General features: G+C 39.2%; 1 protein-coding gene across 11 annotated transcripts in view; it reads left to right on the top strand.

Moving 5' to 3' along the window:
• Positions 1 to 8,767, top strand: part of NUMB (NUMB endocytic adaptor protein) — a 92,277-nt gene extending 83,510 nt beyond the window's left edge. For 8 of the 11 annotated variants that reach the window (XM_070758266.1, XM_070758289.1, XM_070758248.1 and 5 more), the window contains 4 exons: positions 2,039 to 2,338; positions 3,502 to 3,651; positions 4,539 to 4,694; positions 6,291 to 8,767. In XM_070758266.1, coding sequence (XP_070614367.1) covers positions 2,039 to 2,338; positions 3,502 to 3,651; positions 4,539 to 4,694; positions 6,291 to 7,006 — 1,322 coding nt within the window. In that variant the 3' untranslated portion in view covers positions 7,007 to 8,767. The remainder of the gene's footprint in view (positions 1 to 2,038; positions 2,339 to 3,501; positions 3,652 to 4,538; positions 4,695 to 6,290) is intronic. The other 3 variants (XM_070758309.1, XM_070758326.1, XM_070758318.1) reach the window with 1 other exon arrangement.
• The last annotated feature ends 3,832 nt before the right edge of the window (positions 8,768 to 12,599 follow it).

Genomic DNA, 12,599 nt, shown 5'->3' on the forward strand with positions numbered 1-12,599 from the left:
ATACCATGTAATCTGAAAATGTATGTAGAACTCAAAAGCTTGTCCATTGTTATGCATTTATCCTGCTAAAAATAGCATCCCATAAGGATTCTTGTTGTTTTCTACAAACTAACACTACTTTCTTTTTTTGGCTAATTTTGAGAAAATGAATCATAGCCAAAAGATCAATGGGTTAATGATAATTATTAAATTGGTACCAAGAATACAATATAAATACATTTTTATATATTTTGTGAATAAATAGGAGTTTGATATTTGTCACAAAGAAATAGAATAATTAGAGTCTGCCTTTGAGTATACATTAGAAAGGGGAAAATATTTTTGACTTTTTTTTACATTGTTATGACCATAGTTTTGTGTACCTAATCATACGTTGTCAAATACCGTATTTTTCGGACTATAAGACACACCGGAGAATAAGACTGACCTTAGTTTTGGAAGAAGAAAATAAGAAAAAAGCTGGCATTTTTCCAGCCTGTGAAGCCTCCATTTTAGAGGCATTTTTGCAGCATGTTAAACCTCCATTTCAGAGACTTTTTTCGAGTCTCTGGAACCTCCGTTGTAGTCCTGCCCAGCCTCTTAAACGGAAGTTTCAGACGCTGAAAAAAAGCCTCTGAAACAGAGGCTCTGAAACCTCCATTTAAAAGTCTGGGTGGGTCTACATTTGGTGTATAAGATGCACCCAAACTTTCACCCTCTTTTAGGGGGGAAAAGGTGTGTCTTATACTCCAAAAATACGGTAATAAAGGAGAATCACCTGCATTAATGGTTTCCAGTATTTATGACCTGATGAAAAAATAATCTTGACCAATCTATTTTGTAAAGACCAGAATATTTAGTTAAAGTTACAAACTAAATAAAATTTGAGTGGCTCTCCTGGTTCTCACTACAAAATAGTGAGCATGCAATCTAGTTAGCTAATTCCTATTTCATCGTGTGTGATATTTCCAGTGCATGCTCAGGCAGGAAAGTCAAGAGTTAGAGTTGGCATTGCTGCTTGTTATTTTCCAATCCTTATTTAACCTTCTGATCTCAACCTCTAGGCTTTATAAATTAAGTAGAAAAAACAAGGCAGGTTATAGTCGTTATATACCTTTTGATGATCTCCATATACTATGGAACATATATCATATGAACATATATCATATATTGCTATTTTTAAATAAATAATATGTATGATTGCAAAGCAGAATGAAAAATGTAGCTTCATTGAGAGGCAAAAAAGGCTAGACATTGTTGTCCCATGAAAATACAGTATATAAAGCTAAGGGCAACATTTTCATATTTTCTTATTCATGTGCAATAAAATTCAATGGCTCCGTGATATGATGCATCATGGCTCAAAATATAGTAACTATAGGAAGTGTCTAAATAGAAGTCTAAAGGACCAGTTGTAACATATACATCAGGTTGAAGAAATTTGCTGTTTTCTGATCTTGAATGGCAATATCAGATTGAAAAGAAATACATTGCAGGCCTCAAGTTATAGATGAAAACACATTGAACAGGCTCCAGTGCAGTAACTCGGACATTAGTCCACGAGATGAGAAAGGTCAATTTGAAATTCTCTAAATGTTTAGGCCTGGAAATTATTGTTGCTGATAGTGACAAATCTGCTGCCTGAGATTTAAAAGGGAAGATCTGACCTCGGGTTTCTAGATTGTTACCTATCCCAATCTGATTTTATCTCAGTTTTACAAATGAAGGACTAAGAGCACATATTCAGCATATACTGTATACTTCTTTCAGTTTGAGGTTGCAAACGTAAACGTTTAGTAACACATGCCAATTCTTCAATAAATAAATGCTATGTATGCTTTTTTGCCCCTTGAGATAAGAAACTGTAATTGATAGTTGAAATGTTAATTAGGTAATAAATTAAATCATTGAACTATATTTGCCTTATAAAGACTAAATAAGCTAGAAGCTATATTTTGCATCATGAATGTACTTTTTCCTGAACTAAAAAAAATAAATATTAAAAAAAAGATTAGTCTCAAGTATTCATGCTCTTCATTTTTAAAATACTTCATTGCAGTTGAAACAGATGTGAAAACAACTCCTTCAAGTGTTGTACCTGGCAATACGGCTCCGTCTCCGAGTTCACCCACTTCTCCTACTGCTGAAGTTGCAACTTCTGGTGAAAAAGAATCCGGCAATCCTCATGCCATCCCTCGGCGACATGCTCCTATTGAACAGCTTGCCAGGCAGGGGTCTTTCCGAGGTTTCCCTGCTCTTAGCCAGAAGATGTCTCCATTTAAACGCCAGCTTTCTCTACGAATCAATGAGTTGCCCTCCACAGTGCAAAGAAAGACTGACTTCCCTATAAAAAACTCAGGTAAGATTTTTTTTAAAAAATCCCAAATTCTGTTTTGAGTATGTCTGCATATTGATAGAGAACAAATGTTGGTTTGATTCTCATCATAACTTCTACTTTTCTCATTTGATATGTCACTACAAGGTGCCATTCTGTTGCTGATTTTATGACCTCCGAGTTGTAATATTAGATTAGAAACCGATAGGCTTCTTCTAAATATAATCAGAATTTCTTGATAACATCACATATTACCAAATATGGGTTTGATATCTGTATTGGTTGCCGATCAGTTTCCGATCACAATTCAAAGTGTTGGTTATGACCTATAAAGCCCTTCATGGCACCGGACCAGATTATCTCAGGGACCGCCTTCTGCTGCACAAATCCCAGCGACCAGTGAGGTCCCACAGAGTGGGTCTTCTCCGGGTCCCGTCAACTAAACAATGTCGCTTGGTGGGACCCAGGGGAAGAGCCTTCTCTGTGGCAGCCCCTCTGGAACCAACTCCCCCCAGAGATTAGAATTGCCCCCACCCTCCTTGCCTTTTGTAAGCTTCTTAAAACCCACCTCTGCCGCCAGGCATGGGGGAACTAAGATACACTTTCCCCCTAGGCCTTTACAATTTTATGCATGGTATGTCTGTATGTATGTTTGGTTTTATAACAAGGGTTTTTAACTGTTTTAATATTGGATTGTTATATGCTGTCTTTATTACTGTTGTTAGCCTCCCCGAGTCTACGGAGAGGGGCGGCATACAAATCCAATAAATAAATAAAATAAATAAATAAATTCAAAGTTTATTGACTGCTGTTAATTATCTTTGAACTATAAGGAGTGTACTTAGTCAAAAACATTTTGGCTTTGGTCAGCGTATCTTGAGTAATAGAGATTTGCAGTGGCTAATGAGTTAAAGGCCCAGCTTTTGCAAGTGAAAGTTATGCAACTTTTGATAATTATTCTGATATGTAATATGGATGTAAGTACTGTGAGAAACTGACATAAAATCAGAATAATTGTAACCTTCATGCTCATTCGCCAACATTTTTCTTTGCTCTTAACTTTTCCTCTTAGGGTTTTCAGAAGACAGGTGTAGGGTTTTTTTGAACGACATTGTGAAAAAGCAGGAAGGTGCCTTTGTATTATGCTGGGCCATATCTGTGCAAACTTTTTTTTTTCCTGCTTACAGTTCCTGAGTCTGAAGGAGAAGTCGATAGCATTAGTTCATTGTGTTCCCAGATTACAAACGCCTTTAGTACACCATCTGAAGATCCTTTCTCCTCTGCTCCAATGACAAAGCCAGTAACAGCGGTTGCACCACAGTCGCCAGCTTTTCAAGGTGTGTGGCCTCTAAACTTGGATGCATGTGATACTTTTTACATGTGCAAATGCTGTTTTCCTTTTGTGTGCTGGCAATGTAATGTTTTAAAACCATCTCGCAGCTTTTTTTGTTTGCATCTGGAATCATTCTGCTTCCACTAAGTTGTTTGCTTGTAAGCTACTTGTATGTGAAATTCCTAGAAAGTCAAGGACACATTGAGAACAGACAGTTGCATACTAATAATGGGAGTGGGGGAGAGAGAAGGCCACATCTTTTAGATGTTACTGATAAAACGTTAATATGTAGGAAATTATATGCAATTATCCATTTTCCAGTCTCCCGAATCTTAAAAAATACAGATGAATATAAAATAAACATAAACCCAGTAAATTTGCTACCTGTTGCTTATTTTAAAGAACACAAAGTTCCCAGCTTAGATGTTAAGTAACAATCTTTATCTCTTGTTTTGAAATCTAATTAATGAGATGCAACTAGCAGTTAAATCTTTGAGACAGTAACTATCTCACCACTTGTTTTAAATAATGAAAGGCAACAGCTGATGGTCGAAATAATTTTCTTTTGCCAGAATACCGATAAGGCAAAATGTTTCAACCCACCACGTTGTCTTTCTAAATTTGCTCTGAAAGCAAGGAATAAAGACAGAACTTAGAAAAGTCTACATAACATCCTTTAAAATATTAGTAAATATCCAAGCTATGTTCCAAACAAAGTAACAAAAATGTGTCAATTTTTAAAAAAATGCTTGTAGAATAATAGTGGTCAAGCATGACTATGTGCTTGATGTATGTTGCATGCTGGCAAAACCATGTGTTATTTTCAACATTCCAGTCATGTGCATGCTTTGCATGAATTAACAGCATTGATGTTGTCTGCTCCAATTTTAGTCAATGGCATTGCCTCTGCCTTCCATGTGTTTGCTGATAAACCAGCTCAAACTACTATAGCATCTACAGCAATACCACTTCGTGAATCCAATCCCTGGGCTAAGTCCCCTGCTGCTCCAGCTGTTGCTAAAACTGGAGCTGGAGCTTCTCCTTCTGGTAAGACTGGGCACTGATCTTGGCATGTTGCTTTTAGAAGCTTAGCATTTGTGATGCTGGATTTGAAAGACTTTGATCTGATCTTGCAAAATGGTTCTTAAGGATTTTTTGTTAATGTCTGGAAGTACAGTTTAGAGAAAGAACTGGACATTGTGCTGTTGTTTTTTTAATGTGGAAGTTAAATTAGTAGGTGGATAGGTAAATAAGATAGATAGATAGATAGATAGATAGATAGATAGATAGATAGATAGATAGATAGATAGATAGATAGATAAATAACATATTAAAGCTTACTAGAAGAAAAGACTGTTTCAATAACGGCAACTTTAATGTAAAAATGGCTCTTCACAAAGTGTGAAGAGTGATTTAGCATGATAAAATAGTACTTGGAGTAATTAACTTTGTGATATAAATATACAGTGGTACCTCGTCTTACGAACGCCTCTTCTAACGAACTTTTCGAGATACAAACCTGGTGTTTAAGATTTTTTTTGTCTCTTCCGAACTATTTTCACCTTACGAACCCAAGCCGCTGGCGCTGGGATGCCCCACTTCTGGACTTCCGTTGCCAGCCGAAGCGCTGGGATTCCCCTGAGCCTCCTTTCGCTGGGAATCCCCGCCTCCGGACTTCCGTTGCCAGCCGAAGTGCCCGTTCTTGCGCTGCTGGGGTTCCCCTGAGGATCCCCTTGCTGGGAAACCCCACCTCCGGACTTCTGTTGCCAACCAAAGCGCCCATTCTTGTGCTGCTGGGATTTCCCTGAGGCTTCCCTCGCTGGGATTCAAAGCAGCGCCAGCAAAAGAAAAAACTCCCCCCCAAAATTCAAAAAAATCCCTCCATAAAGATGGCTGTCTTCATGGACCAGCACTGATCAATCCAGTGACATCATCGTTAAATCACCAGCGGGTTGCTACCAGTTCAGCTGAAGTGGCCTGAACTGGGAGGAACGCACCTCTGGTAGATTTCTAAGATTTAAATAAAGTGATATATGTTTCTAAAAGCCATACAGTTTCATGGAAGTGTAGCATTTTTCATGTATATTTTTTCATTTAAATAAAAGTGCAAGGACTGTTTCACATAATTCTACATATTTATCAAATTCTCACAGAATTTAATTAACCGTCCAGTCACTGCATATTGATCTCATATCTCCATTATAATTTCACGTCTTTTTACTTGAGGCCTTGTATTCAAACGATTATGCACATTTCCGAGTGCCTGGAATTTCTATCTGATGAAGGGTGTAGTTTATCTCTTACTGTAGATTATTTTATTTGGCTTACAGTCCTCCTTTAGAACCTTAGAACGAGAAGCTGGATATTGAAATTGGAAAGATGGGAGCAAGCCCACAACTTGTTTAATTATATGCCCAATTCTAGTCTCGGTTTTAAAATCTTTGTCAACATAACTGGAACTTCAAAGATACACTAGTTAAAGTATGTTAATCATTGTTATGGATTCTTGACCATTGACTGGCAATAGGAAATCAGCAATTCTACACCTGACAGTGGTTAAAAGCTACTTCATCAAATTGTTCTGAAGAAGGGGAAGACAGTGTGTTGCTAAGGTAATATCCTGCTCTTAATTTCTTTTCACAGGCGCTGACTGGAGTGCCGACTCGGGAGACCCCTCACCAAATGTGTTTCAGGCAGGCCACAGGCGCACTCCCTCGGAGGCAGACCGTTGGTTGGAAGAAGTATCTAAAACTGTCCGGTCACAGCAGCCACAGGTGCCGCCCCAGCCTCCAGCTCCCCAGCCGCTCCTCCAACCTCCTGCGGTGGTTTCTCAGGCAGCGCCAGCTTTTCCAGCCAGCACCTTCATTGCACCTCCACCCGTGCCTATTGGGGTGGTACAGCCCATGCAGCCTACGTTTATCCAGGCTCAGCCCTATGCCGTCGCGAACGGAATGCCCTATTCAGCTCCCGGTGTAACCATGATTGGAATTACCCCTTCCCAGATGGTAGCCAATGTCTTTGGCACGGCAGGTCACAGTCAAGTGTCCCACGCTCATCAGTCCCCTAGTCTTATAAAGCAGCAGACATTTCCTCAATATGAAACTAATAGTGCTACTGCCAGCCCTTTCTTTAAACCCCCTGCCCAGCAGCTCAACGGCTCTGCTGCTTTTAATGGTGCGGACCCTGCCAAGTGGCCCACAGAGGACAAACACGGGATTCCTCCCGGAGCCGGCCAGCAGGTGGATCCATTTGAAGCACAGTGGGCGGCGCTGGAAAGCAAATCGAAACAACGTACCAATCCGTCTCCGACTAACCCTTTCTCCAGCGAATTACAGAAGACATTTGAGATAGAACTTTAAGCAGTCCTGTGGCTTGTACGTCATCTCTGTGTATGTGTGTGTCGGCATTGGATGTAAGAGTATACCGGGGGGCAGCATTTTTTTGTAATCGCTCATGTCCCTCTCTTTGGAATTAGGTTGGGGATAGCGAGAGGGGACACTCATGGAAAGAGGCTCCTAAACCCAGCCTTTTGGGGTACAATCCAGGAAACATACCCCATGCCACCTGTTTGGGAATTTGAATGGCAAAAGGAATCTGAAAAGGGCTGAAGAAGGGAGTTGAACCTGAAGCCTTCCCCCCCCCCCCCTACCACCACAGAAAATCTTCAGGAAACCTCACAAGCTGAAAAGCAAAAGACTCACCACTATCTTAAGAATGTGTCTACCTTCCTGTGAAATGGCCCGTTCCCTGGGGGCAAAAACAGTGAGGGAATTGTGGCACAGTAATGAATGGGCTGGTGGAGAAAACCTACGAGCTGCTCAGAATATGCTATCAGTGGGAAAAAGGATGAGCTTCCATTTCAAGTAATTATATATAGAATAAAGCCAAAATCTTTATTTTTATGCATTTTAGATTATTTTAAATAGTTCTAGTTATTAAAAGTTGAATGGGTTGTAAGTAATCTTGCCAAAGTTATAAAAGGGGGTTGGATGTAAAATTGTACATAAGATTGATTTATCACTGATTCTTACAGTCAGTAATATGGGAATAGGGTAGGGAGCAGAGTTCCTAGCTTGCCCCTCTCTGTATCATTGTAAGTAGCATATTGCAACTACAATCACGAATCATGACCAATTTTTAAAAGAATCATTGTAGAGTAGCGTAAGAACAGTAATGTCTTGGTTTGAAAACAATTAGTAGATTTTATCTTTTTTTAAGCAATCAAGCTAGATGTTAGAGTTCATATAGGTTCTTTCATGTACTGCTGCAGTTTATTTGTCTTACATCTCTTTTAACACTACTGTGACAACTGTAATTATATTTACAATCAGGTCTACTTATGAACCTATTTTAGGTGCATTAAATAGAATTTAGTTGTTTTTTTTAAAAAAACCCTGCTTTCTCCATTGTTATACGTGAAAGCCTATACAATAGCTAGACTGCAGCTATCCCATGTCTTTCCTCCGGCAAATCATGAAGTCCATCTCATTTTTAATTTTACTCTTAAAACTTGGCCTTACAAGCAAATGTAAGTTATATATTTGTACTGATGATTTATAATCTGCTTTAACAGAAATAAATGTTGGTAGTAGATTATGTGTCTTTCTCAACAGGTTTCCTTGTTTTCCTGCAACCAGTGTAGATCACCAAATTTTAAATGTTTTATCATCTAATAACAGGGCAAGATATATACTCCCATTTGTATCTATTACTTAAAGCAGGAATTACAACTTCTGGAATTTTAGCTTGCTTTTATTTTGAAATTTGTATTATATTTCTTATGTCCCCAGAAGAATGTGGTTCCTACAAATTGCCGCATTTCCCATTAAGGGATTATCACCGTGTTATTCAGAAATAGCCCTGAAGAGCTTTGTATTTGTTCTAGAGCATTGTTCATTATCTAGAGACATAAACTGGTTTTGCTCAGTTTTAGTGTGTCTTAGTACATAATGGAACTTAATGGTATTGCTGTTTAAAGTTACAGTACTTAAGTGGTTTGTTTCAGTACAAAGCATGCTTACTCTAAAACAAAGCTACCTCAAAATGTAAGTGCGTGTATGGTGGATGTATGAATTTGGACTATGCCATACTGCACTTGAGTAAAAATCCCTTTCACTCTTTTTGTCCTTGGTCTATTCATACCTTTTGCAAATGTAAATGCATGGAATTCTCATAAAGCTGCCACATAGACAATAATTGAATATTGTCAATGAAACATTTGTGTAGAGCCTAAATAAATTCCTGTTGGGATCAGAGGCAAGAATTTCCATAACACAGTAATTTTTGTACAGTGAATGGACAGTTACTAACTTACTACATACAGGTCCAAATACTTTAAGGCCTTACTTCAGTTGTAGAAAATATTTTATAAAACCAGGGTTTATTTTTGATCCAGGGAAAATGGCTTCTTTGAATATACATTCCTTGTAGGGTTGTTGTGTGGAATGAATGAATAAATAATGATCAATGGTTGGCTATGTATTATTAAAGAAGGCATAATTCTATCTATTCAATGTTATCATCAGACATCAAAAGTGCTTCTCATATGTGCATTCAACATTAGTCTAACAGCAATAACAAGTACAACAGAAGGTGCTTTGTTATTTGACCGTTTCTCTTTAATATTATTTAATAATAATATTTTCCAATCATGGGAATAGATGCCAATGTGACCCAGATTTTGAAAAGGGGGGTTGGGAAGTGAAGAACTATGGTAGATTTTAAAAAATCCATATACTCCTGTTAATATGCCCATTTTTTGAGATATAAAAAAATCAGACTAAGATAAATCACTTCAGAACCTTTTCCACCTTTAATATAACATGTACAGTTCAATTGAAAATCAAATTGAAATCTTTTTTTGGGGGGAATAAACAATAAAAATACAATAATGTGATTGCATAAATGTGCCAACCCTTTACTAACTTGTTGAAGCACCAGTTTCATTTTTATGACCACGGCGTTTTGGGACAGGAGCCCATTGGCATAGCACAGTGATGGCGAACCTTTTTCTTCTGGCCTGCCAAAAATGGGAGTCCACGTGCGTGCTAGTGCGTGTGTGTCAGCACACAAATCCCACACGTGTGCCACACTGTGCATGTGTGCATCCCTGCTCATGCCCCCCCCCCCCCCGTGGGTTGTTTTTACCCACAGGCTTCCCTGAAGCCTCTGGAGTAGGAAAAACTCTGCAATGGGCAAACTGGACGTTCAGAAAAACGAACCTCCAGTTTGCCCATTGGGCTATTTTTTGCACCCCAGAGGCTTCAGGGAAGCCTCCAGAGGGCGAAAACGGTCTTCCCCATGACTGAAAATCAGTTGGCCAGCGCACGCAGGCACACTGGAGCTTACATAGGGCAATATCTTGCCCTATGGGCATATGGCTCCGTGTACCACCTGTGGCACACATACTATAGGTTCGCCATCATAGGCATAGCACATCTTGCCTTGGCAATCATTGCCCACTCTTCCTTCCACAGTGCTCCCAATCTGTCAGATTGTGAAGGCATGTCCTCTACACAGACCTCTTCAGGCCACCCCACAAATTTTCAATGGGATTCCGGTCCGGACTATGGCTGGGCCATTCCAAATCTTTGATCGTCTTCTGATAAAGCTATTTTTATGTTGATATGGAAATATGCTTGGAGTCATTTAGGTGCTGAAAGGTGAAATTCCTCTTCAGCATTTTAGCAGAGGCCTGCAGGTTTGTACCAAAATTAACTGATACAGTGGTACCTCTACCTAAGAACCCCTCTACTTACGAACTTTTCTAGATAAGAACCAGGTATTCAAGATTTTTTTGCCTCTTCTCAAGAGCCATTTTCCACTTACAAACCTGAGCCTCAGAAACTGTAACCGGAAAAGGCAGGGAAGAGCCACCATGGGGCCTCTCTAGGAATCTCCTGGGAGGAAACAGGGCCGGAAAAGGGGGAGGAGAAGCCTCCGTGGGGCCTCTCTAGGAATCTCCTGGGATGAAACGGCCTCCAGCCTCCCTGTGGTTTCCCCAATCACACACATTATTTGCTTTTACATTGATTCCTATGGGAAAAATTGCTGCTTCTTATAAACTTTTCTTCTTAAGAACCTGGTCACGGAACGAATTAAGTTCGTAAGTAGAGGAACCACTGTACTTGGAATTGATCAAAATTACCTCCTCTGACTAAAATCCCAGTTCTTGTAAAGAAAAGCAACCCTAAAGCGTAATACTACCACCACCAGGCTTCACTGTATGGTGATGCACATTGTTGTTTTAGCACAAAACATACTTTTTGGGATTATGGCCAAAAATTTCAGTCTTGGTCTCATCAGTGCCATAACACATTTTCCTACATGCGTGGGTCAGATTTGATGTAGGTTTTTGCAAAATGTAGCCCGGCTTGGATGTTTTCCTTTCTAGGAAAAGGCATCCAAATACCACCTTACTCCACACCCCCAGACATGAAGAACACAAAGATTACATGTAATACACAACCGGTATTAGCCAGAAATTCCTGCAGCTTCTTTACTGTTGCTGTAGGCTGTTGCATAGCAGCCTCTCAGACTAGTTTTTTCCTAGTTTTTCACCAGTTTTGGAGGGAGAACCAGTTCTTGGCCTTATCATTATTATGCCATATTTTCTCCAGTTGTTGATGACTGTCTTCACTGTGTTCCATGATATATCCAACATCTTGGAAATTTTTTGGACCCTTTTCCTGATACCTTTCAACAACCAGATCCCTTTAAAGGTTTGTAAACTCTTTGCAATCCATGTCTTTTGTTGTAAGAGGTAACTGAGTAAATGTCAGAAAAATCCTACCACAACAGTTTCTAATGAGTTTCATCAGAGAAATTTTAATTGATGGCAGATGTTTATTGACTACAATTTACCATTAGTTTGAATCTGGTGGATTCCAAAATTGTTTACTATCACGTCCGTCTGTCTGTCTTGTCTGTAGCCCAACTCCTGAAGGACTCTGGGTGTGGCTTAATATTTTGGGTGTGGTTTAATTTTGTGAGAGAGGCTTGATGGTCATGTGACTGGATAGGAGTGGTTTGGCAGTCATGTGACTAGGTGAGGGTGGCTTGGTAATCATGTGACTGGGTGGGCGTGGTCAATTTGACATCACTCACGTCAAGGGTTAGGGTGCCTGGCCTTTTCTTGCCTCAAAGGCCTGAATGAGAGATAATTTCCCTATCTATTTACTACTACTGAACATCCAAAATATACTATTTAATCCTATGCATATATGCCATATGTGTACATATATATTACACAGAGGCACACAAAATTATACATTATACTATCTTCAAACTTACAAAGATCTTATAGAGAAATAAAGGGAGACTCTTATAGATCTATTTCAAACTATTTAGCTTTCATCAACTAGCCATAGCTGCTTTCTGGGATTGAAAAGTTGAGAGGACCCAAGCAGGGGTGAGTTCTATTTTACTTCACTCCCGGTTTGCTTCCTCAAGATGGCAACCACATGCACAGGGCCGGAAACTCGGCTTTTGCACATGCTCAGAAGAAAATTAATATGAAAAAAAAAAAGATGCCGGCGCCCATGGACCAGCACCAACCAATCTGGTTCGGTAATGTCATTGTGACGTCACCAGTTTGGATGAACCAATCCAAACTGGGAGGAACCCACCCCTGATTTGAATGTGATTGGTTAATTCTGGACACAACCCTACTTATAAAAGGATGTGCACATTGATGCACCCCTGTTATGTTTCTTATTGTTTTTCACCCTAAAAAAATTCAGTTTGTTTTTCAATTAAATTGCATGGCTCATATGTTATATTAAAGGCGGAAAAAAATCTGAAGTGATTTATCTTGATTTGACTTCTTCTTTTACATATCAAAAAACCTGGCATTTTAACAGGTGTCTGTAGACTTTTTCCAGGCACTTCACCTGATCTTTAATTTCCTTTAACTTCTGCTCCAAGAAAAATAATTGAAAATACCGTTTAAAT

This window comes from Erythrolamprus reginae, chromosome 1 (genome assembly GCF_031021105.1).
Source record: "Erythrolamprus reginae isolate rEryReg1 chromosome 1, rEryReg1.hap1, whole genome shotgun sequence".
Classification (NCBI taxonomy): Eukaryota; Metazoa; Chordata; class Lepidosauria; order Squamata; family Dipsadidae; genus Erythrolamprus; species Erythrolamprus reginae.